This window comes from Fringilla coelebs, assembly GCF_963513975.1.
Source record: "Fringilla coelebs genome assembly, chromosome: 10".
Lineage (NCBI taxonomy): Eukaryota > Metazoa > Chordata > Aves > Passeriformes > Fringillidae > Fringilla > Fringilla coelebs.
Window position 1 is genome coordinate 901,344 of NC_140036.1, and position 24,558 is coordinate 925,901.

At 45.5% G+C, this 24,558-nt stretch overlaps 2 protein-coding genes across 4 annotated transcripts; one reads left to right on the forward strand and one right to left on the reverse strand.

The window, feature by feature from the left end:
* The first annotated feature begins 3,089 nt into the window (after positions 1-3,089).
* Positions 3,090-16,641, forward strand: COPB2 (COPI coat complex subunit beta 2). Of its 2 annotated transcripts, none has more exons than XM_084211960.1 (22): positions 3,090-3,222; positions 4,395-4,532; positions 4,765-4,851; positions 5,721-5,847; positions 6,396-6,544; positions 7,665-7,811; positions 8,868-8,967; positions 9,097-9,239; positions 9,428-9,627; positions 9,913-10,023; positions 10,270-10,358; positions 10,435-10,541; positions 10,821-10,964; positions 11,587-11,717; positions 11,843-12,050; positions 12,280-12,390; positions 13,183-13,397; positions 13,674-13,766; positions 13,846-14,026; positions 14,128-14,196; positions 15,807-15,899; positions 16,283-16,641. In XM_084211960.1, the coding sequence occupies exons 1-22, from the start codon at positions 3,220-3,222 to the stop codon at positions 16,376-16,378; spliced, it is 2,742 nt and encodes a 913-aa protein (XP_084068086.1). In that variant the 5' UTR covers positions 3,090-3,219; the 3' UTR covers positions 16,379-16,641. The 2 variants fall into 2 exon arrangements, with proteins under 2 accessions (XP_084068086.1, XP_084068087.1); XM_084211961.1 differs by having other exon boundaries at positions 15,810-15,899.
* A 532-nt stretch (positions 16,642-17,173) lies between these two features.
* MRPS22 (mitochondrial ribosomal protein S22) lies at positions 17,174-24,468 on the reverse strand. Of its 2 annotated transcripts, none has more exons than XM_084212409.1 (8): positions 24,363-24,468; positions 23,963-24,123; positions 23,056-23,220; positions 20,370-20,513; positions 19,845-19,928; positions 18,764-18,909; positions 17,597-17,705; positions 17,174-17,349 (listed from the first exon to the last, which is right to left on the reverse strand). In XM_084212409.1, the coding sequence occupies exons 1-8, from the start codon at positions 24,460-24,462 to the stop codon at positions 17,257-17,259; spliced, it is 1,002 nt and encodes a 333-aa protein (XP_084068535.1). In that variant the 5' UTR covers positions 24,463-24,468; the 3' UTR covers positions 17,174-17,256. The 2 variants fall into 2 exon arrangements, with proteins under 2 accessions (XP_084068535.1, XP_084068534.1); XM_084212408.1 differs by having other exon boundaries at positions 17,174-17,439.
* Between the last annotated feature and the right edge of the window lie 90 nt (positions 24,469-24,558).

A 24,558-nucleotide genomic window follows, 5' to 3' on the forward strand; every position in this document is an offset into this window, starting at 1 on the left:
TCAGTACAGGATACAGGGGAAACCACAGAAAAGGCCAACCAATACACAGAATATTCCCTCTGTATACCCATTTAATTTCCACAATGGATCATGGTTTGGACTCAAAACTCATACCCAGCTGGTAAACTTGCCTCTTACATCTTGTGAGGGATATGTCTTATTTCGGATTTAATTGCTTTTTTTCATTTCTTCTTTCCTCCTGTAAGGTTAGTCTTGGCTTATACCCTGTGCTTTTTCTCTCTCCCTTAGCTTTTCTATTACTACAACTTCCCAGGAGAAGCTAACAGCAAAATAATTTCTTCCTTTCTCTGCTGTTATTTTCTTGACTAACAAGCTCTACTCCTTCATCTTTCCCTTACCTTGCTGACCATCTCTAATTGTCCTGTAATAGTCACATCTCTCTCTGGACAAGACTTCATTGAGTTTTCAAGGAGAAACACACAGTGTGTCCTGTATATCCCCCACCACCTCCATTCTCTATTATGGTCACTTTCCTCTGCATCACTTTCAGTGTTCCACCTCAGCCATCTAAAAATCCTGAACTACACTCAAAATTCATACATTTTACTCAAATTGTTCCTTTTAGGCAGGGTTTATCCAGATTCTGCATCCTCAGATTCTGCATCCTCAGATTCTGTACTCAAACATTTCAAGTGTTATTCATTACATTGTAGAATCATCACTGTAATGAATTCAAAGCGGAAAGCAAGACTTAAAGGAAGCTGAAAGTCTAAACTTATCCATAGCAATTGACAATATTGTGCCCCTTTTCTTGCTTCAGGCATTTCACTTCTCACTTTTCATCAGATTTGTGAGGTTTTTTAAGATTTAATTATCTGTCTTTTCTCCGTCGGCGTGAAAATGACAAGAATTGCAGTAACTGTTCTGTCTTTCTGGCTTTTGTTTGTTCATGTCCTTCAGACTAAACACTCCAGCTGGTGTAATCCTTCTTGCAGTGTTGTGGGATAGAGGACACAGAGCTCCTAATTCCCAGCTGAACACTTGTATGGAAAGGAGAATTTTCTTTAACGGGATCCCAATGAATATAAAGATCCTCTGTGTTATTCCTTTCCTTTATACAACAAAATGTGGGGGATGCAATTTTTAGAGATGGAACTTCAGTCTGGGAGAAATTCCCTCAGGAGTGGTTCCTCGTGCTCTGGTGCTTCCCAAACGCTCACTTTCCCCATGTTTCTGTGAGATGCTGTTTGGAGTTGTAGCAATTTTAGCTGGCAAAATGATTGAGGAAAGTGTTCCATTGCCTGTCTCGGGGTGTGCAGCACTGACCAGGCTCAGTGTTTGCCCTGAGGGCGATGGGCACGCCGGGCTCCCTGGCAGGTGGCCCCGGAGCGCTGTCTCCAGGCTCCTGTCCCCTAGCAGTGCCACACTGGCGTGCACCGAGACCGCTCCGAAGGGTCAGCAGCGGGCACGGCCGGACCGCGCTGAAGGGACAGCGCTGGGCACGGCCGGACTGCGCTGAGGGCACAGCACCGGGCACAGCCAGACCGCACTGAAGGGACAGCGCTGGGCACGGCCAGACCGCACTGAGGGCACAGCACCGGGCACAGCCAGACCGCACTGAAGGGACAGCGCCGGGCACGGCCAGACCGCACTGAAGGGACAGCACCGGGCACAGCCAGACCGCACTGAAGGGACAGCACCGGGCACGGCCGGACCGCGCTGAGGGCACAGCACCGGGCACGGCCGGACCGCGCTGAGGGCACAGCCCCGGGCACGGCCGGACCGCGCTGAGGGCACAGCACCGGGCACGGCCGGACCGCGCTGAGGGCACAGCCCCGGGCACAGCCGGACTGCGCCGAAGGGACAGCGCCCGGCACGGCCGGACCGCGCTGAGGGCACAGCACCGGGCACGGCCAGACCGCGCTGAGGGCACAGCACCGGGCACAGCCAGACCGCACTGAAGGGACAGCACCGGGCACGGCCAGACCGCGCTGAGGGCACAGCCCCGGGCACAGCCGGACTGCGCCGAAGGGACAGCGCCCGGCACGGCCGGACCGCGCTGAGGGCACAGCCCCGGGCACGGCCAGACCGCGCTGAGGGCACAGCACCGGGCACAGCCAGACCGCACTGAAGGGACAGCACCGGGCACGGCCAGACCGCGCTGAGGGCACAGCCCCGGGCACGGCCGGACCGCGCTGAGGGCACAGCACGGGGCACGGCCAGACCGCGCTGAGGGCACAGCACCGGGCTCGGCCAGACCGCGCTGAGGGCACAGCACCGGGCACGGCCGGACCGCGCTGAGGGCACAGCCCCGGGCACAGCCGGACTGCGCCGAAGGGACAGCGCCCGGCACGGCCGGACCGCGCTGAGGGCACAGCACCGGGCACAGCCGGACCGCGCTGAGGGGACAGCACCGGGCACAGCCGGACCGCGCTGAGGGGACAGCCCCGGGCACAGCCGGGCACTGCTGGAGATCGTCATCACACGTCCTCACTGGGCGGTCAGGGTCGCAGCGGGGACTCTGCAGGGGACACTGAGGGGACTCAGTTTGGGGCATCACAGTACAGAAAAAGACATTCAGCTGTTCGGGAGTGCCCAAAGGAGGCCACGAGCAGGTGAAGGCGGAGATGCCGTGTGAGTGGTTTGGGACACTTGGTCTGTTCAGCCCGCAGGAAACTCGGGAAGAGCTCACAGCAATCTCCAGCATCCTCGTGAGGGGAAGCGAGGGGTCGGTAGCGACCGGTGACAGTGGTGACAGCGACAGGACTTGAGGGAACGGCAGAGAGCCGGGTCAGGAGACACTGAGGCTGTTCCCACGGAGGTTGGGCATTGAACAGGCTCCGGCACAGCACCGAGCCTGACAGGGTTCAGATGTTCGGTAAGCGCTCTCAGACACACGGAGCGCCGCTCGGGGTGCGGTACCAGGGCCCGGGGCTGGGTTCCACGGTCCCGGTAGGTCCCGGCCCACCCGGAGCCTTCCCGGCCCCTAGCCGCACCCGCGCCTGAGGCAGCGCGCGCCGACCACAACTCCCACCCGGCCCCGCGCCGCCGACTACACGTCCCGGCATCCCACGGGATCACCTCCCTCTCGCGAGACTGAGGGATGCCCTGACGCTGTCGCGAGAGCGGCAGGCCCGGAAGCTCCACGTCGGAGACCGGAGCGAGATCGGAGCGAGCCCGGGCGGCGGCGCCGGAGCGGGGCCGGGGACACCGGGCGGCACCTGGGGACACCGGGCGGCACCTCGGCACAGCGGGGCCATGGTGAGCGACAGGCAGGGTCCCGGGGGGCGCCTCGCCCCCGCTGCGGGAGGGTGACCATCCCAGTCGGCCCCGGCGAGGCAGCGCAGCCCCGCGATCGGCGGACCGGGCGTATGAGGGGCCGGGGGCCGCAGCGCGGTGCTGCCCGTGGTGTTCTCAACCCCAGCGGGCGGCTGTCCCGGGGCTCGGCGTGCGTGTCGTACTCAGCCCTCGGAGCGGCCCTTCCCGGCCCTCTGGAGCTGCGGGTCCCGTCCCGGCGGTTCCCGGGATAAGCGCGGAGCCAAGCGTAGCTGTGCTTGCTTTCCTGGTGTTTGTAGCAGGAGAAGAGAACCCAAACTCATCTCCACATCCCGTGTCATAGCCGTGGTTCAGGTACTTCCTGATAATCAGATGGGTTTTTTTTTCCTTGCAGTGTCTAACGTAGGTAACTGCGGATTTTATTAATGCATGCAGTGTTCTTTGGTCAGCCATTATCCACTGAGTTCTCTGAGATAAAAGCAGCGTTAAATGATCGTCAATAAGTGTCTAAAGGAATCCACAATGCCTCAAATATATTAGAAAATCACTTTGCTGGACTTCATGCCTTTTAAATACTCTGGCTTTACATTGCCAGTGATGAAAGTGGAAGGTCAGAGCATTCTTTGTAAGGGAAAGACTTAAACTTTTCCCTGCTCTCAGTTTTTACAAGACAGTGTTCCATTCTAAAGCATAATTTTGGAATTGTGAATGGAAGTAAATTTATAATGGGCAAATGTCATGCTCTCTTGTGGTAACTGACTTTTCTACCTGGTTTGTCAGGTGAAGTAGCGGGAAGATTTCTTTTCTAACATTTGTATTAGGAGCTTTGCTTTGCTTTCATAGTTCAGGGACACCAGGAGGATGTGCAGTGCATCTTTTTTGGGGGTTTGTTTTTTTTTTTTTTTTTGACTCTGCTGAGATACTTTGGCAAAAAAATCTGAATTTCACAGAATTAAAATAAGCAGAGCCACTGCCATTGGTGGGGATGTGATGTCTTCCTACAAAAACAGATACACAGATAGATAGAAAAGAGTAGTAGCCGTCTGTCTGCACGGACAGCAGGATTGGATCCTTTTATTCTAAGAGTGGACTGCAGCTTTCCCTTTCCTGAGCCAGTTTGCTGTTCAGTCACCGGGTGCTCCCCGTTGTTCCCCCAGCCTCTGCGCCTGGACATCAAGCGGAAGCTGACGGCGCGCTCTGACCGCGTCAAGAGCGTGGACCTGCATCCCACGGAGCCATGGATGCTGGCCAGCCTCTACAACGGCAGTGTCTGTGTTTGGAACCACGAGACACAGGTGAGTGCCTTACTGGGGAGTGTGCATAACTGTGCATCTGCTGCTGGAAATGGAATTTGCGCAGAATCTTCAGCCACTGCTGCTAACTGACTGCTCTCCTCTGGCTGAGTGCAAGAGTCACTGTATCAGTAGACAAGGAAGTGACATATTGGACACTGTTAAGAAAATAGAAAGAGCTCATTTCGAAGTTGGTATTTTTTCCAGTGCTGTAAACTTAACTGGTTTTTTTCAGACTCTGGTGAAGAATTTTGAAGTGTGTGACCTGCCTGTGAGAGCTGCCAAGTTCGTGGCGAGGAAGAACTGGGTTGTTACTGGAGCTGTAAGCTGTTTCCTCTTGTGATTTCCTGTTCAGCTGCACTTTCTCTGATCAATTTTCATGCCATTACATTCTGCATCATGTAATAATCTGATCTGAATTTGTAGAGGAGAAGGGAATACTTCACTACAGTTTCCCAGAAGTTTTCTCCTTTAAGGAAGCTTAGAACCTTAAATTTTCATTTCAAAAAAGAGCAACCTGCTAAGGTGACTGACTCTGCAGGTAATGCCAGGTAGATGGAGTTTCAGCTTTTACTGCCAGCTGGAACATACTCAGCACAGAGTTCTGACTCAGTATCATAGGTTCTACCTTAACTAAGATGAAACTACTGACAGTCCTAGGTAAGATGAATTTAAAATTGCTTTCTACTTTTTTTCTTTGTTATATTAAAAATAATTTTTTAGTTTTGCTCGCCACTAGAAAAAAATGCCTGCTTTTATTTGGTGAATGTACTTTGAGAGGAATAGTTGTAGTCTGGTCTTGGCAACACATTTTTCTTTATGGAGTGAATTTTTTTTGGTGAAATTAAGGTAATGCCTAAATGGTTTTTTTATCAACTTTAATTTCCTAGTCTTCTGCCCTGTACCAGAGTAAAAATGTGTTTTCATTTCATTACCATATGCTGCCATGACTCAGTTACTTATAAAAATGAAAATTTGATTGAAATTTTTTTCCATTTCATAAATGACTTGAAACAGCAGTAATTTATAACCTTCTGAATCCAAGTATAATTTGTACAATTAGCAATCAAAATTCCTTAAACATTTTGTTGTCTTCAATAGTGGAGTGTTTTTTCCTAGCTCCCCTGCATTGCCTAGAAGGTGCACTGCACAAGAGCCTTCTTTTCACATGGCTTTTCCTCCCTTTCCCAGGATGACATGCAGATCAGAGTGTTTAATTACAACACCCTGGAAAGAGTTCACATGTTTGAGGCCCATTCCGACTATATCCGGTGCATTGCAGTGCACCCCACGCAGCCCTTCATCCTCACGAGCAGTGGTGAGCGTCCTTTGGGATCTTTTCATGTTCAGCTCTTCTCAGGCTCCTGTTTTCTGTGGGGTATGGGCTTGCAGGTCTTCTTGGGAAGACTCAGGAGTCCTTGAACAAGAGACCAAAGTGACAGTTGTCATTTTGTTGTTTCTTGGTAGATGCGTTCATGTTTTTTTAATGTAATATCATTTGCACTTTAAAATATAATGACTTGTGTTCTTGTCAGAGAAAAGAGCTTTTTCTCTTAAAATCTGCCAGACATACACATATATTTGTGTATGTGCCAAACTGTCACGTAACAGCTCAGGTTCTGTTTTTAAAAAAAATTCATCGTGGTTTGGAGTAAGTTTTTAGCTGGGAATCTGACTTGAAAGCAACAGACATCTTTCATCCCCCCTTGGTCCTTCTGAAGGACTGGTAATCCTATAGATGCAAGTAGATTATTAGCAGTGCCTCCTTTCCAGCCTGTGCCATGAAGTTCTGGAGGATTATGCACTCTGAGGAGGTTGTTATCACCCACTGAAGCTTGCTTGTTTGTCGTTTCTGTTTTTTTCCAGATGACATGCTGATCAAACTCTGGGACTGGGATAAGAAATGGTCTTGTTCTCAGGTGTTTGAAGGACACACCCATTACGTCATGCAGATTGTCATAAACCCAAAAGACAATAACCAGTTTGCCAGTGCCTCTTTGGATAGGACAATTAAGGTAGAGAAGCTGTATTTGGGTTTTTTAGTCATTAAGTGATTATCAGTGTACACAAAGCAATAATCCTGTGTGGATAATGGGTCGGTATTCTTAAAAGCAATAATAGAATTTTGACTGAACAAAGACCTGGACATTGGTCCAGGCATCTGCTAAGTAATTCAGAAAATTTACCAGATTACCTGTTGTCTCTAACAACTGGAAAGTAGTTCTTTAAACTTTTGTAAGTGCTGTATCTCCATTTGGACTGCACAGAAATGTGGGCAAGGAGTAGTGGGAGAGGAGTGATGGTTTTACTGTCAGTGAGTGATTTGGGAGCATTGAAGGCGTATAGCAGATAAAGACTTTAACTGTGCCCCAAAAAGAAAAAACAACACTGGTGAAGGCATCTCTCCTGTTACTTGCATGTCCTTGGCTGTCTGTGCATGGAATTGTTTCCAGTGATGCCTTCAGCCTTCTCATGGTCGCATCTGCTGTGCAGCTATTACTAGGTGTCTGTGACTACAGATTTTCAGCCACTGAGCAGGGACACCTCCTCACATTTCCTGTACATCATCAGTATACTGGCTGTAAAATGCCAGCACTGATTTCATATGGCCACAGATGTTGAGATCAGGTGCATGTAAATGTTGATTTGACGTGATAAATGCGAGAAAACACTAATATATCTACACTTCACTTGCTTCCTTGCATCCTCATTTAACATGAAATTTGATATTCTTTAGTGAAGCTGGAAAAATTAAAATTCAGGATACGGAGGAAACTAATGTATAATAGCAATCAGTTACTAGTTAATTTTATAAACACGTAGTACTTTTTAAAAATAGTGCTTTATATGGTTTCATGTCCTTAAAAAAATTTTAAAGCTACCAATTTCAATGTTTAGAGTTATGAGCAGAGAGCATGGGCAATTCAGCATGTTATTTGTGCTTCTTGGGGGAACGACTGGTAGTTTGCTGAGCAGTTGTTGAGGTTTTTCACCTAAGAAAACAACAGTGTCTTTGGACTTTTGTGATATTTCTCTTTGGACTTGTGAAGTACTTCAGGATACCTGTTGTGTGTGCCAAGGGTGACCTGGACACAGCAGGTTGCTGGGTACAGGTGTTTGTGTTTTATTGGTCAGGTGTGGCAGCTTGGATCATCCTCTCCCAACTTCACCTTGGAAGGCCATGAGAAAGGGGTGAACTGCATTGACTATTACAGTGGTGGGGACAAGCCATACCTCATTTCTGGGGCAGATGACCGCCTGGTGAAGATCTGGGACTACCAGGTGTGTGCTCAGCTCTTCAGAAGCCTTTGTGCAGGCTGCTACATTTGGTTTAAAGTTTCTGTTGTTAGAATTTTTTTCCTGTGACAAATTAATTCTCTGTCTTTAAGGCCTCATTATTGTGGATTAAGCTGTTCCTCTTCTATGTTCAAGTGTAAATATTGCTCGTGTATCAACTCTTTCCATCCTTTCACCTCTCTTTTTTTTCTTCAATCTTTATAGCTTCCCCCCCCTCCTGTTTCATCCTGTGCACATTGGCACAGTCCCATGGGTTGCATGGACACCCATGCAGTGCTTGTACCCCCAAACAGGGCAGGAGTGATGAGGTGCCCTGCTTGAATGCTCCTCAGGAAAGAGAGATCTAATCCAGGGATTCACTTCTGTTGCTGGAGCCTAGAGCTCCTGAGTTCTTCTTGTCTACAGGGGCCTGAATGGCCAGAAGGGCGAGACAGAAGTTGTTAAGTGGTACTTTCTGGTCACCAAGACTTTTTGGCCTGGAGTAAATCCAAGCCCAGAAGTTGAAGCTGGCATTGTCAATTTAAGCATTCAATGCAGTCATGAATATTAGACAACAGTGCTTGAGATTTTGCCACCATGTGCAGCTGAAGACACTGTACATGCTCCAGTCTTAGTTACTTAAAGCAGAGTAGCCTGTCTTTCAAAACTGTGTGAATGAACATTCTTACCAAAGACCTAATTAGATCTGTTTTCATCTATAATGCAATGTTTGGTTATGATGTTTTTCACAGTGAACTCAGCTTTCTATCATGCTTTAATGTGTTGTGCTATGCAGACATAGCACAACACATGAGAAAGCATGTGTGCTAGCCATAAACACATCTGAAAATAGAGGAAAACAGTTCTGTCAAGGGAAATGCTTTCTTCTGGGCAGGAGGTACAGCTCAATACGATCAGTTTTTAATAGCTTAGTGCTGTTGTTTGAACACCTTGCAAATGTAAGAAATCTAGAGAATTTTCAGATCTGTTTTGGATTTGGGGGAGATTGTTGTTTAAGAAATAAGGGTTAAAATGTGGCATTGTATTCTCTCTTTCTTTCAGAATAAAACTTGTGTCCAGACACTGGAAGGCCACGCTCAGAACGTGTCATGTGTCAGCTTCCATCCGGAGCTGCCCATCATCATCACCGGCTCTGAAGATGGTAACTTTGGATTTTCTGGTGTAGAAAGGAGAGGAAAAGCACTGAGGGGAGAGCTGTTGTGGTGCTGTGGCTGCACCCCTGCTGCCCTCACAGCGAGGTGAAAGGATCCATGGCTGTGTTTTTCCCCAGGCACGGTGCGGATCTGGCACTCCAGCACTTACCGCCTGGAGAGCACCCTGAACTACGGCATGGAGAGGGTGTGGTGTGTGGCCAGCCTCAGGGGCTCCAACAACGTGGCTCTGGGCTATGATGAGGGCAGCATCATTGTTAAGGTACACTTAATGGTTTGCAGTGAGAAATTGTGATTCATCCTGTCCTGCATAATAAGTAAAATACTGACGTTTTGGCATTTTAATCGGCTTTTTTTGATAGAGATTGGCTATTTCACTTGATATTTTCAACTGAAAAGAAAATCAACAATGTATTTTTGCCATAGCCTCACGTCTTACTTACTTTGTAGCTTGGTCGTGAAGAGCCTGCCATGTCCATGGATGCAAATGGAAAAATTATTTGGGCTAAACATTCTGAAGTCCAACAGGCTAACTTGAAAGCAATGGGAGATGCTGAAATCAAAGATGGAGAGAGGTTGCCACTGGCTGTGAAGGATATGGGCAGCTGTGAAATCTATCCTCAGACAATCCAGCACAACCCTAATGGACGGTAACACATTGCTTCATCACTTCTCTTGAATTGGTTGGGATTTTTTTGTTAACAGGCTCAAATAAAAGTGATCCAAAGTCCAAGAGATGTTCAGTGGAGACCAGAAGGAGCACGACTCAGGAAGGAAATGGAGTTCCATGACATTTTAGGCATATATAAAGCTCATGCTGTGTGTTTCAGTGATTGGGCATGGGAGCTTTTACCTTTACAGATAATCTGCCTTCTTGCTGCTGCTTGTTGACCTGGACACAGATATCTGACAAGTGCCTCTCTCTCCTGCCCCAGGTTTGTGGTGGTGTGTGGTGATGGGGAATACATCATCTACACAGCCATGGCTCTGAGGAACAAGAGTTTTGGTTCTGCACAGGAGTTTGTGTGGGCACATGACTCTTCAGAGTAAGTCTTGCAAGTTTTTTCCTTTGTATTACATTTGCAGCTGCTACTTTAGTTTTCAGGCCATGAAACATGCATGTAAAATGAACTTTCAGTAGTTGTCCTACTTGAAAAGTTTGTATTTTTAGCACTCTGATGGTTTTAGAAGATAACTCAAATGCAGTTGTTTTGTAGCAGCTTATAGTTTAGTAATTTACTACTTTGGAAACAAAATAATTGTTTTGTTTATTTACAATTGAATCTATTTAGGTATGCAATCAGGGAGAGCAACAGTGTTGTAAAGATATTTAAAAACTTCAAAGAGAAGAAGTCGTTCAAGCCTGATTTTGGAGCAGAAGGTAAATACTTTTAAAATAGATCTGCTGGTATGGTTTCTGTGCAACGTGGATTTCTTCCACCTTTATTTTCTTGTAGGCATCTATGGTGGCTTTCTGTTGGGAGTCAGATCTGTTAATGGCTTGGCATTCTATGACTGGGAGAACACAGAGCTGATTCGCAGGATTGAAATCCAGCCCAAACATGTGAGTTTCTGCATGGGAATGAAGATATTTACCTGTCTGATTTACTGATTTATATTTTTTTCACTAAACTGATTTTCTTGCATGAAGCAAAGCTGTCAATAATAAAGTAGTAATTTAAGTTTATCTCAGTAATGTAACAGAAAGGGCAGAAAAATTCCTGTATGTGTTGACTTCTCAGTCCTAAAGCTTCCAGAGTTGGGGTGTTTGACCCTTAATTCCCACATCATCCTTCTTAGCCCGGGGTGAGTAACACTGCCACTGTTGATTCTGCTGTCACAGATTTTCTGGTCTGACTCGGGTGAGCTCGTGTGCATTGCTACAGAAGAGTCATTCTTCATTCTCAAGTACCTGTCAGAAAAAGTGGCAGCAGCCCAAGAAACACATGAAGGTGTCACTGAAGATGGAATTGAAGATGCCTTTGAGGTACCTTCTATTTTAAAAGTGGAATGAGATTAGAGATGGTAGAAGCAAGAGAGTGCAGCAAACTTAGTCTTTAACATAGTCCAATTTAAATTTTAGTTTCCAGACCATTTTTACTATCACACATTGTGCACCTGCCCGAGGAACGCTTAATCATTTTTTTGGGATTCACAAGGAGTGTATCCCTGTCTGAATCCCAGCATAACAGACTTTGATGCCAGCATTTCTCTTCATCTGTTCACTATTGTCAGAGAGTCATAGAGATATTTTTTAAAACACACTTTTGGGTCATTGCTTAATTTTTTTTCAAGTTTTTAAATGTTATTCAAGTTTGAGAAGTGAAAAAACCTCATGCGGTGAATCAAAATTTCAGAAGGAAAGTCACCTTTGATTGTCTTGCTTAATGCTTAGTTTGGTGCTTGTTTCCTAGATTTATAATTAGCTTAATTAAGAATTAGGGTAGCATGCATGTAGAATGAAATTATCATCTAAACTTACATTTGCAACTTGCCCAACAATTAAAGTATAGAATATGGAATTATATTTTAAATTGCAGTAGTCTTTCTGCTACCTTCTGCTAGAAGTACCTTTTTATGTATCTAATTACCCAAAATTTGCTTTGCAGGTTCTTGGTGAGATCCAGGAGATTGTGAAAACAGGTCTGTGGGTCGGTGACTGCTTTATTTACACCAGTTCTGTGAACAGACTCAACTACTACGTTGGAGGAGAGATTGTCACCATTGCCCACCTGGACAGGTGAGTTGCTGCTCTCTCAGTAGAGGGGGTTCAAGGTGCACGCTGGCAGCTGCTGCTGTGCCCTGCTTTAGTACCAGGGGTTTGTGTGGATCTGTTGAAGCTGAGTGCTCTTTGTTTTGTTTCAGAACAATGTATCTCCTGGGCTATATCCCCAAGGACAACAGGCTGTATTTGGGTGATAAAGAGCTAAACATTGTGAGTTACTCTCTGCTGGTCTCAGTGCTCGAATATCAAACTGCTGTGATGAGGAGGGATTTCGGCATGGCTGACAAAGTTCTTCCCACAATCCCAAAAGAACAGAGGACCAGAGTTGCACATTTTCTTGAAAAACAGGCAAGAAAACTACTTCTTAGTTATCCAACTAAATAAATCAGTTTATTGACATTCTTAATTGAGTTTGCTAAGCAAAACCCAGTGATATTATCTGTGAGCATTAATTCTTGTTAATTATCCTGTTTGTTTGAGAACACTGTAACCTTCTGTTCAGAGTGCTTTTGTTAAAGTATTTAGGATTATATTTCACCTGACAGGTCCCAGCTTCACTGTCGGATTTTTATTTTAGGGCTTCAAACAACAAGCTCTTGCAGTATCTACAGATCCAGAGCATCGTTTTGAACTTGCTCTTCAACTTGGAGAATTAAAAATAGCCTATCAGCTTGCAGTGGAAGCAGAGGTAATGATATACATTTGGGTGATTCATCCTGGACTCTGAGTATTAGCAGGAGTCTGAGAGGCCCCTGTAAGGAAAGGCAGTGGTATGTAGGGATGCAGTACAACTCCCTAAACACAACTGAAATGTCTCCAACTCCTTTGCTGGAGTTCTGCCCATAATTCAAAGGAATCTAGGCTGTGGGATACAGATGTCTGCTCAGAAAGCTACAGGAACGCCTGGAGAATGCAAAACTTGAGCCCAGAACCAAGTTTAATCTCCAGTGCTTAACAGTGAGGAGGAAATACAAGGCTGAAACCTTCAGACCTTTCTTCCAGCCTTGGCAGACTTAGACTGCTGCACTTAAAAAACTGATTTGTCCCATCATTACTATGTAGAGATTCGATCTCCTTGTTCCTGCTGTAAAATAATCCAGTTATTTAGAAGGAATGTTAACTTAGTTACAGACATAAATGCCTTTCAGCGTTCTGAGGGTTAACTTGGGAGCTTTAAGAGATGGTTAGTTAAATTTCCAGAGTTATGTCTGCTTCCCTCCTCCATGTTTACTGAGGAGCTGTTTATTTTATGTAGTGTTACAGCTAGGTAGGGATCTTTTGGCACTCACTGTATCATGCTGGGACGCTGCAGTAATCGCAGTACCTCAGTGGGAAGACAGGTGTAGTCATGGGATACAGCACCTTCACAACTCAACTTGTATTTTCATACTGAGTGCTCTGAAAACCTTTAAATGCTGTTCAGAAGTGTGAGTGGTTTGGTTTTTTTCTTTCCCTCCCTTTCCCCTTTTTGTACAATCAGTCAGAACAGAAGTGGAAGCAGCTTGCAGAGCTTGCCATCAGTAAATGCCAGTTTGGCTTAGCCCAGGAGTGTCTCCACCATGCCCAAGACTACGGAGGGCTGCTGCTCCTGGCCACAGCTTCAGGGAATGCCAGCATGGTGAACAAGTTGGCAGAAGGTGCAGAAAAGGATGGCAAGAATAATGTGGCATTTATGAGCTACTTCCTGCAGGGAAAGTAAGTAGCAAATGAGCTTCTGATTGTTCTGTTCCGGTGTCTCAAGTGTGGAGACCCTCAGGTTCTTCAAGTGGTTAACTTCAGCTGACTGAAAATTTCATGGAGAGAAATGAGCATAGGTTCTTCTCAGAAAAGCTCATTCTATGATGGCTGCTAGATTTAAAGTCTGAAATGAAAGCACCTTAAAATAATGGAATAGAATAAACAGCTGTTCTAATACAAAAATTTGTTTTTATTAAGTTTACTGGTTAAAATCACATTTTGAAATCTTTTTAGGCTTGATTCATGTTTGGAACTCCTGATCAAAACTGGCCGTCTCCCTGAAGCTGCTTTCCTTGCACGGACGTATTTGCCAAGCCAAGTTTCAAGGTAATTTCTAAGCATATGCAGAGCATGAGCTGTGCTGTCTGAATGAGCTGTCTGTAACAAATCTGGTTTGCATCCTCAGGGTTGTTAAACTCTGGCGGGAGAACCTCTCTAAAGTCAATCAGAAGGCTGCTGAGTCCCTTGCTGATCCCACAGAATACGAAAATCTTTTCCCTGGATTAAAGGAAGCTTTTGTAGCTGAAGAGTATGTTAAGCAAAGTCTTGCTGACTTGAGGCCAGCCAGGGAATACCCCCTTGTCACTGTAAGTAGAAGGTCTTACTGTAACATTTGGTGCTGTGTAAAACCAGCTCTAAGCAACTCAGTGCAACACTTAAATGTGTCTGGGTTTTTTTTTACTTTTAGCCAAATGAAGAAAGAAATTTACTTGAAGAAGCAAAAGGATTTGAGCCCTCTGGAATAATGACATCTCAGGTCAGTGAGTGATGAATCTAAGGGAGAACTTTGCTATCCTACAGTAACTTCTACCCTGGAGAATATTTCACCAGTAATGGACAAATTGTTGTTTTTATTACCTTGACTGTAAGTGCTGCAGTTGGCCTCATGTTCTTTTTTATCTACATCTCTACTTACTAACAGCTTCTTGACTGTGAAATTATTTGTGTGCTTCCTTACCTTGGGTCACCCTGTGTAGTGTGAGTAGTTCTGGAGTCTTTCCATTGAATTCATCCTACAGAAAAGTAACTCCAGTTGCATCTACAAACACTGCCTCGACTGCAGCTGGTTTTCTAAAAGCTCAGTAGCTGGAAATGGAAACTCTTGCCTATTACAGCAATGTCAAATGCTCTGTGTTCCTTGTTGGTGTGCTCCATGGCTGTGGAATAACACTGCTCCATAACTAACTGGCCAGGAATCCTACTCCGGTACTTGACCATAGGTTCTAATCAATGGCTGAAGTAACAAACTAATTTTTTTTACCATCTCAGTTGTCCAATTCTAATGCAGAAAATAGGACAAGTATAAGGTATAAGTACAGAGACTGAAAGAAACTTAAAGCTTTTCAGAGCCTTAGGAGAAGATGACAACTTCTAATTTTGCTCAAGTCGAATACACTTTACATTTGTATGTGAAAATCATAATGCAGAATTTCTTAAAAGCAGTGATACTGGCACAAACTCTTTGAGGCTATAAACATCTAAAATCAAAACTGCGCTGGAAACTGAAGGAGAAACAGAAAAGCTACAGCTGTCCATTGTCTGTTTTTCCTCATAGGAGGTGCACTACAAAACATAGTTTTGGACATCCCTGACAGAGCGGAGAGGTTAGGTTACTCTCAAGCCTCTCTAGTGACTCTGCCTCTTGTGCATCGAAGGAAATACTATTAAAGCAAAATCAAACTCGTCTGCACATTTGTTAAAGATGATAAACAACACTGTCTGGGCTACCTATGGAAACAAATGGAAAGAACTGAGACTAACTAAGCTGAAAACAAGACCTCAGTGAATCTTTGCATTCAGCTCTTGTTCTCACAGAAGCCCTAAACCCCAGTTGTCTCTTACAGCTGAGGCTGAATAGGGACATTTTGTAAGAGATCAATTAACTGTACTTAAATATAGAATTAATCTAATTGTACCATTGCTTCAATAATAGTACTGACTGATGAATTATCTTAATATAAAATTTGTGCAGCAGTGAAGCAAGAAGAAAACCATATAGGATTTGGAACACTAAGCCCAGCAACTACTAAAATTTGCTGTCAGTCTCAACTAACTTAGTCTCTCCTGCTGAGGATGTTGACAATCACTAACAGCACTTCAGTGTTTAAAATGAATAGATAATTTCTGAAGGTTCTCATTTTATCAGTTCCATCATCAACTGCTTCAAATACACTGGGAAGGGAAATAGTCTCCAGTGGAGTGAATCTTTTCTTCTAGAGTCTTTTCTTTTAGAATCTTTTCTGACAGTGAAGATCTGGCACAAGAGTTACTGAGGGAAGCTGTAAGAGAGCATTAGAGGTCTGCTGTTGTTTACCTGCTTTTGTTGAAAGAATTTAAATTGAATAAAAACTAATTTTTTGCCATTAGAAGAAGGCTGAAGAACCAGTTCCCTCTCCTAAACAAGAAGTGATGAAGACAGTTGTGCAGAATTCTGATAACCTTCCAGCAAGAGATCAAAAGGTACCCAAACAGTTTTATGAGTGGAAGTATAAGCACTCAATTCATTTTACATTAAAGACTTCAGTGAGCGTGATTTAACCAAGCTACTGCACTCTGCTGACTCTGGCAGTCCCAGAGCAGTGTTCAGAGCCCTGCACACAGTAACACAGCAGTTCAGCAGGCAGGGGTGGCAAGGAGGGTTCAAACCCAGCTGCTCACTTGGTAAAAAGCTGCACTGCTGGCAGAGGCTTCCTCACCAAGCAGGCGGCTGCTCTCCAGCCTCCTGTAGCATTGTGTTCCTCATGAGGCCTTGGCTGGGGTTTGCAGAGTGCACATCCATCCCACAAGCTGCATCACCTGTAACCATAGTGGTATCTCCCTCATCCAGTCTTTTCTCTCCCTAGACACTGCTGGACTTGGAAGATGACTTAGATAACTTGGATCTGGAGGATATTGATACCACAGATATCAATCTGGATGAAGAGATCTTAGATGAGTGAACATCCTTTTTTAGATGACCAAATCAGGAAATAATTTGGTCAAAACCCAGAGGAATGAAGTTCTGTGGACTATGTGCTACACGTTATTTTGATTTTTGTATCAGAAGTGGACCATGTACATGTAGAAGGAAGTGCACAGCTAGCAACTGTACAGAGAGAATCAGCTTCCAGTATGTTGAAATTCAAGATGTAAGCCTGCTCCAGAACATACTAAAAAAAATGTTTTCATTTATCAAGCGATTCAATAAATCCTTTTAAACATTCTGCTCCTCAGTTCTCCATTTACTAGTAATATTTACTAAGAATAGTAAAATTCTTCAGAATAACCCAGCTTCCATAGTGTATATTCCCAATCTGTGAAACAGGAGCACAGTAGATGAAAAATAGTATTTTAACCTGACTTTTCTTAGCACCACCACTGAGGTATGTGGTTATGTATTCACTGTGCTGCCACCTAGCACTGGTAACCATTAGTATCAGCTCAGTTCCTTTTTCAGACACCACTTGTAGTTGAAAGCTCCAACAGAGCAGTGATACAGCTTGAGGGTTAGAAGTGTTTGTTACACCCTTTCCTAAATGAAGCTGTCCAGACCCTGCACTTACCTCAATAACTAAAATGAATTGTGGGCAATTCCTTAGATTCCAGATGGAACAATAAAAAAATTGAACTCAGGGTACAGTGTCAGTGAAAACAAGTCATGAGGGCTGCTCTAGGTTCATTTAGAGAACTTTTCAAAATAAACCGCTGTTGTGATTCACACGTATTTCAGTAAAGAAAAATACATAATATAGCAGTCATTTGTAAGTATTTATTGTGAAATCCTGTACAGAAAATGTTTATAAACAGACTTAAAACTTCTGATGAGCTGAGGTTTACTTCATGAAGCTGAAGAAGTAGCCATTGCTTCTTCATAAGCCTGCAGGGCCAGCTGGATGTAACCTTCTCTCTGGGATTCAGTTTTCACAAATACCTGCAGCCATGGCAGGAGAGAGGTTAATGTAACAGCAGAACCATCATGCCAGTGCCAGATCAGCCAGCCACAACTGGAGTCCTGATGCAGCTGTAGGTATAGAGTTTAACAAAAACCCCAGCATGGCATGTACAGCAGTTCTGGTAAAGTGTCTGCTTCCCAAGGTAAGGAGAAATGTAACTACTCACTGGGGTTCCGCTGGTTAAAAGCTCTCTTCTGCAGGTTATGTCGAAGCAGAAAGGCTTACCTTGATCAGATCAACTCCTTGAAGTTTCTGTTCTTTAGCTTCCTTTGCTGACTGACATTCAGGGTGAAGCATATGATACAGTGTAATTAAACTTGTAGCATCGTCCAGCCTAAACAAAGAAAGGCTCATTTTAGCAATCCCCTCTCAGAGTGCTTACAGAGAGTGTATTTTGTCATGTACTCTGCACAGCACAGGCTGTCAAACTGCTGGTTCCACTGAGTATCCAGTCCCTGGAATACACAAGCAAGTACCTATCTTTCTATCCCTCCTGCAGCTGAAGCCTGCTGGCTTGCTCAGCAGTAATTCAGCCAACATCCCTCTGAAAATACAATTAATTACCAATTATGAGTGTTTAGTGGAACTTTCTAACACAGACTGCAATGACCGGTATGTTTTACAGAAGTAGCATGAGAAATCCTGTGACACAGAGCTCTCAGCTGAGTTTAAAACTACTGAAGTGTGTGGCAGGAAAAGACATTCCAAACTGTTTAAATTGGCCGGATACATGAATTTTCCTTTTACCAATCCGATTGTAAACCAGGAACCTTCCTGGTTGCTCCATATGCTCAGTTTAAAAAGCAAGATCTGACCACCTGTTCCAAGTTTTTAACTGAAACAGCAGAAAATAAATGCCACTATCACTGCAACCTGGAGTTCTGATTGTACAAATTTCTCCCAGCTCTAGTGGCATTTTGAATTATTGAATATTTTTTCACTTCAGGGAACTTTGAATAAATTTAGCACCATGTTTTATAGAAATACACCCATTTAAAATGAAACCTTATCTACATGTTCCTAAGCTACTTAGGAATTGCTCTAAAACCCAGAGTGTATCAACTCTATAAGCCGAAACTGAACTCAGTATGGAAATGCCGGGCTTTAACACCAGAAGTGCTCAGAGCTGGAAGTGTTCTGACAATTACATGGGAAACAAAACCCCCAAAACCATAGAAGGCTAATTTCTACAGAAACCTATATATACACCCTACAATTTCATGTTACTGGTGCTCCTGTACAGCTAACAGTACCTACACAGCTGTTAGAGCTGGCCTAAAACACCAGGTAAATGAGAACTTTCCTACATCTGACAGAAATACTGTTTTTATTGTCGCACAGCAGTACTTTTCTAAGGCAAGGCAGGATTACCAAGTGCCAGGCTGTACTCACAGGTCTCTGTTGATCATGTCTATGAGTAAGCCATCTGTCTTCTTCCTGCTGAGCAGGTACCACACCATGCCCCCGAAGTGCCTGGTTGAGCGCAGCAGGTCGTACTTGCCGTGTTTCTCGATGTCCTCGTAGGTGCGGTGGTGAACCTGCACACACACGGGCTTGTTCATGGCAGAACTGGAGCCTGGTGTCAGCTTTCCCCCTGTACCTCTCAGAGTTTTCAGTCCTTTTCATTTCCCTAAGGTGCAGGGGTAAGCCACATGCTGAACCATATGCCTGTTATAATTCAGGGTAACACTGGGGTAGCCCAGTCCTTGGTACTCAGGCACAGACATCCTTATGGTAAAAGGAAGCTAAATCCTGTCTCTCCTGAGCGTTTGGGGAGACAGGGACATAAGCTCTGGACCTTCACTGCACTGCTGTCAAGCTGCATCTATTCTTTCAGGGGAAAAATCCTAGAGGAAAGAGCTGTGAAACTTTCTTAGGAAAAAGAGCTACTTGAAAAATCACCTAATACAAGTTACAATTTCTCAAATCACTGAGAACATTATAGTTTAAAGAGAAGTAAACATTTTAAAAGCAAGTGTAGACTAACATTTATCAGCACCTATAGCTACTAATTTTATTCTGCTAGAACTACATTTTTGTAGCTGGTCTTTGTCAAAAATAGTACTTTGTGCACAGTGCTGTTTCTCAAAATGGACTTTGTCAGCTCCCTAGCTGGTCCTGCCAGCTCCCAAGCCAGCAGTCAGTGTGACTTCAGCAGCAAAACTCTGCTCAGAGCCCCTGACAAGTGTTACCATCAATTCTGCTTTGATACCAAAAGTACCTGAATAAAGACTATTTTTATATGTGCAGTGTTCTTCTAGGCTGGTAAAAATCACTTGTGCAAAATCCTGTGTTACTGTTCTGCATAAAAATAAACCCCAAAACTTATCACAAGGATAATCTATGTGGGAGAAATTAGAGCACATATGACCAACACCTCTGCTCCCAGATAAATATTTATGTTTACAAAATAAACCCCACAATTTTTCACTAGGATCTTTTTTTTTGCTAGAAAAATGGAAAGTGAACTCACTCTGATATAGTCAGGTGAATCTGGCTCAAACTGAGCAATGCACATATTCAGGACATCTTCATGACGGTCTTGCTGAAATACAGTCTGAAACAACAGTTTGGATGCAGGGGTAGATTATGTAATTCCACCATCCCAACTCTCCAAAATCAAAACACAATGAGTAACCCCTTCATCAAAAGACAGCATGGACAGAAGTACAGCAACTGCCTTGATGACATTAATATAATGTTTCTTGATTTCTGATTCTGAAACACCAGTTCACGTTTCCAGATTAAATGTACAATTATTTCTAGTATGACACAGTGTTTACACCTACCCAGGATTTACTGGGCCCTAACCTGGAACTTTGTTTCAAGTATTTTAACTAAGTTACAATGAAAGGCAATTGTTCCAAACAGAATTCAAGCACTAAACACGCCCATGCAGAATGGTTTATTCCGAGTTACTCTGCCCAGAGAGCAGTTTCACTATCATCAGACTGCAATGAAGTAAAAGTGCTCAGTTTCAAAGCCAAGAAGCGCTTACCCCAAGGTTCTCATCCTTGAATAATGTTGGGGGAATCACCCTGCGCCCTTCCTTTGGGAAGAATATCTGGATCATCCTGTCTCGTTCCTCCCAGGTGGCTTTGCGTAACACCCCGTTTGGTTCTCTAACTACAATGAAACGTTCCTGCAAATGAGGAAAAAACCAAACATTGTGAAAAGCCTTCTCTCTTCATAGTCAGAACCATCCTAAAAAACCCTCATTTGTCAAAGTCCTTCTACTCCTAAGGTCACCCTTGTAACACCAGTTTCTAACTGACTGTTGCCATATGCCAGATTCATCATTTCTGCCTCATTCCTGCTGAATAAGTGCTGCTTTTGCACCTCAGTTTTACTGTCTGACAACTGTGCTGTGCCAACACTGAAAGCCATGGCTCTGGGAAGTTTAGAGGTAACATGACTCCCACCCAGACGAAGTTAGACTGATTTTATCTTTTAATAACACATACAAAATTAGGAATGCAAGTGTCGTGCACCTTTGTACCTTTTTGCAAGAGGTAGGCTAGAATCAAGTAAGAACAAGTGCAAGGCAAAAAAACCAACAAATTAAACAATATACTTAGATCTGTTCACAAGCATAACTGCTTTAGGGTGGCAAATGGAAAGCTTTGTTGGACAGGAAAGTTTTCAGTATGGTTGTTGGCGGTTGGGTTTTTCTTTCCTTGTTACTTGTGGAACTTTTTCCCATTGAGTTGGTAAGAAGCACTGCTGGTTGGGTGCTTGAGGCAGTGGGGAGGGGGAACTCCTCTGATTTTTGGGAGTTTTCTTTCTGGGGGGACAGAAATACCGTGACAATAGAGGCAGGTAAAAGACAGGGCTGGGGAGGGCTGTCACCTACTGCGGGGACAATGCAGGGGCACCGCTGGAGCTCAGCCCTGAGGGACTGAGCACCGTCTGCTCCTGTGCCCGGGAATCCCAAACCCCGAGTGCTCTCTGGGAATCCCAAACCCCGAGTGCTCTCTGGGAACCCCGAACCCCGAGTGCTCTCTGGGAATCCCGAACCCCGAGTGCTCTCTGGGAATCCCGAACCCCGAGTGCTCTCTGGGAATCCCTAACCTGGAGTGCCCGGGAATCCTGAACCCCGAGTGCTCTCTGGGAATCCCGAGTGCTCTCTGGGAATCCCAAACCCCGAGTGCTCTCTGGGAGTCCCGAACCCCGAGTGCTCTCTGGGAATCCCGAACCCCGAGTGCTCTCTGGGAATCCCGAACCTGGAGTGCCCGGGAATCCTGAACCTCGAGTGCTCTCTGGGAATCCCAAACCTGGAGTGCCCCGGGAATCCCGAACCCCGAGTGCTCTCTGGGAATCCCGAACCCCGAGTGCTCTCTGGGAATCCCAAACCCGGAGTGCTCTCTGGGAATCCCGAGTGCTCTCTGGGAATCCCGAGTGCTCTCTGGGAATCCTGAACCCCGAGTGCTCTCTGGGAATCCCGAACCCAGAGTGCTCTCTGGGAATCCCGAACCCAGAGTGCTCTCTAGGAATCCCGAGTGCTCTCTGGGAACCCCGAGTGCTCTCTGGGAATCCCGAACCCCGAGTGCTCTCTGGGAATCACGAGTGCTCTCTGGGAATCTCGAACCCCGAGTGCTCTCTGGGAACCCCGAGTGCTCTCTGGGAATCCCGAACCCCGCTATCCCTGCCCTGCCCGCAGCCAGGCCCCGCTGCCCCGGCCCCGCTGTTTCTCCGCTCCTGCTCTGGGTTTCCCCACGCCGCAGCCGGCACCGGCAGCAGTTCCAGCCGCCGCCGTGAAACCTCTGCTACACCGCACCCCAGGCCGGGATGCCGCTCATTCCTGCCGGGAATGCACCGAGGGGGAAGGGCCTGCACTCGAGAGGAGTCACCGGGTCCCTGGTTTGTGTTAATGCCACAGGAACTGGCTTTTGTTTGCCTTGTTATACGTACTAGTAAAGAACTGTTATTCCTATTCCCATATCTTTGCATGAGAGCCCCTTAATTTCAAAATTATAATAATTCAGAGGGAGGGGGTTTACATTCTCCATTCCAGGGGGGCTCCCGCCTTCCCTAGCAGACAGCTGTCTTTCAAATGAAGACAATGGTGCAGCAGGAGAACAAACAGCAGTTTCCTGGAGAAGGCTCTCAGATAGAGCAATAGATGGAAGACTGGACAGTTCATTTCACAGGATCATCACTATATGCACATTTGAACCATAAAAGGTTCTTGGAATCAGAAGGTGGTTAGAATTTTTCCGGCCTCTTATTACTGGTACTTAAAGACAACTGAGATGTTTCAGTACACAAAGGAAACTTTATCCTTTTATTCCCCAATTCCATTAGACTTTCTTTACAGCTCTCCTGGCAACTCATTCATCATTTCCACAGCTTTCCTCCAGATCTTTGCAAGTGTGGAGTAGTTCCATCTTACAAAGAAATCCAATCCTACAAAAAGCTTCTAGGAGCATGGAAGAACTCAGCATTCCTAGCATATCACAAGCACCTGCTTATAAAATAATTAACTACCTACCACACAGCTTTCCCATGCCTGCTTTTGAGTAGCAGAATGTAATTTATGATTATCAGCTACAAGCAGGTATTTAGAAATATTTTTCTCTACTGCCTTGTACCAGACTGACTCGTCAGCCCCTCTGCTGATCCATCTACATTTGCATTAAAGCTTATTTTGAGAACAAATTAAGAATGTTGATCACGTTACTTACACGGTGTGGAATGGAGTAACTTAAATCTGTAAACACATATTTTGCAGTTTCAGTTCCTTCAAGGACTTTGTCTTCTGCTAAGACATCATCAATTGGCTCTCGTTCATTCAAAACGGGGGGCATGATTAGTTTTGTTTTAGCTTCCTCAATGGCTTTTCTTGTGGCCTTGTAGGGGGGAAAAAAAGTAGTTTAATTTTACAATTAAAAGTATCATCCTATTGGAAAGATAATACACAATTTGGGGACAAATATTTTTATTTAGACGAGCTTGATTTTTCTTCTGCAGTTGAGAAAAAAGGAGACACCAATTCCATCTCTAGGTAGGTGAATTTCATGTAAACAATTTACCACTATTAAAACCTGGACAAAACGCTGAAGAAGTTACAAAACTACAATGGACAAACTATTGCAAACACCAAGTTTATTTCAGGTGTTCTTCCATGGTAAATTTCCCCCAAAGCATAAACTACAACTGTTTGTATATAGCTTTAATTGTGGCTACAGCAGAACTGGCTTAAGTCAAGCCCTTTGTCATCTGAAATGAAGTCAGACCAGAAGAGAGAGGGAAAAAAGGTAGTCAAAGGATTCCCAGGACTATAACTTAAATATCAGATGAAGGTATTTGACAGAGTTAGGAAGCATAACAGGCTAATAAAGAGAAGCTGTCACTAAACGAAAAAAAATGTCAAATTTCCTTCAATATTCCATCAAAATCGCACAAAACTGGACAAACCAATCTATTCCAAGTGAAGAGACACTGATTTACACTGATTTAGAGAACAATCCGAAACAAAGAAAAGAAACCAGTATGTTTTCAAACACAGCAGTAAGGAAGGCAGAAATCTGGGCTATTACAGGTATTTTGCTAAAATCAACACTTTCTTCCGAAGGAAGCAGAGCAGCCTACCTCTTCCAGCTGAGCTTCGGTCATCAGCTTGTAGTGGGGCGGCTTGAGGCCCTTCTTCTCAGGCCGGAACACCTTGTGCAGGTCGAGTCCCGTCATTTTGTACAGCAGCGTCTGAACCGCTTCGTCCGTGAAGGCGGGCTTGGGCTGGGCGGCCTTTCCCTCTGCGGGAGAGGGCACACGCCGTTACCCGGGGGCTGAGGGGACGGCCACGGTCACCGAGGGGACACGCCCTGCCCTCACGGCTCCTCCCGCCCCGCCGGACCCTCCGCGGCCCCACACCCGCTCCGATCCGCATCCCTCCCCAGGGGACCGCAGCCGCACACGAACACGCGGGGCGGCTGGACCCCGAGGCCAGGACGGCCGGGAGCGCTCTGGGGGTGCCCCGGGTCCCCTCACGTACCGCCCGCATCCGCCGCCAGCGCCCTCCGCGCGGGGAGCGCCCAGAGCGCCCGCAGCCGCGCGGGGAGCGCCGCCGTGCCCCGCGCCCCCAGCGCCGCCATCTTCGCTCCCGCCCCTTCCCGCCCCGCGGCGCGCCGGGAAATGGAGTCACGGAGCCGCGGGGCAGCCCGAGCGGGCAGGGACCCAGCGGTACCAGG

What these genes read in the sequence shown, in the direction of transcription:
- COPB2 (XM_084211960.1), top strand. An exon ending in CACATTTTCTTGAAAAACAG is followed by an intron (nt 12,051 to 12,279) that starts GCAAGAAAACTA and finishes TTTTTATTTTAG; the next exon opens with GGCTTCAAACAACAAGCTCT. An exon ending in TTGCCAAGCCAAGTTTCAAG is followed by an intron (nt 13,767 to 13,845) that starts GTAATTTCTAAG and finishes TTGCATCCTCAG; the next exon opens with GGTTGTTAAACTCTGGCGGG.
- MRPS22 (XM_084212408.1), bottom strand. Translation starts at nt 24,462, where the DNA reads ATGGCGGCGCTGGGGGCGCGGGGCACGGCGGCGCTCCCCGCGCGGCTG. An exon ending in GCTGGCGGCGGATGCGGGCG is followed by an intron (nt 24,124 to 24,362) that starts GTACGTGAGGGG and finishes CCTCTCCCGCAG; the next exon opens with AGGGAAAGGCCGCCCAGCCC. An exon ending in CCGAAGCTCAGCTGGAAGAG is followed by an intron (nt 23,221 to 23,962) that starts GTAGGCTGCTCT and finishes CCCCCCTACAAG; the next exon opens with GCCACAAGAAAAGCCATTGA.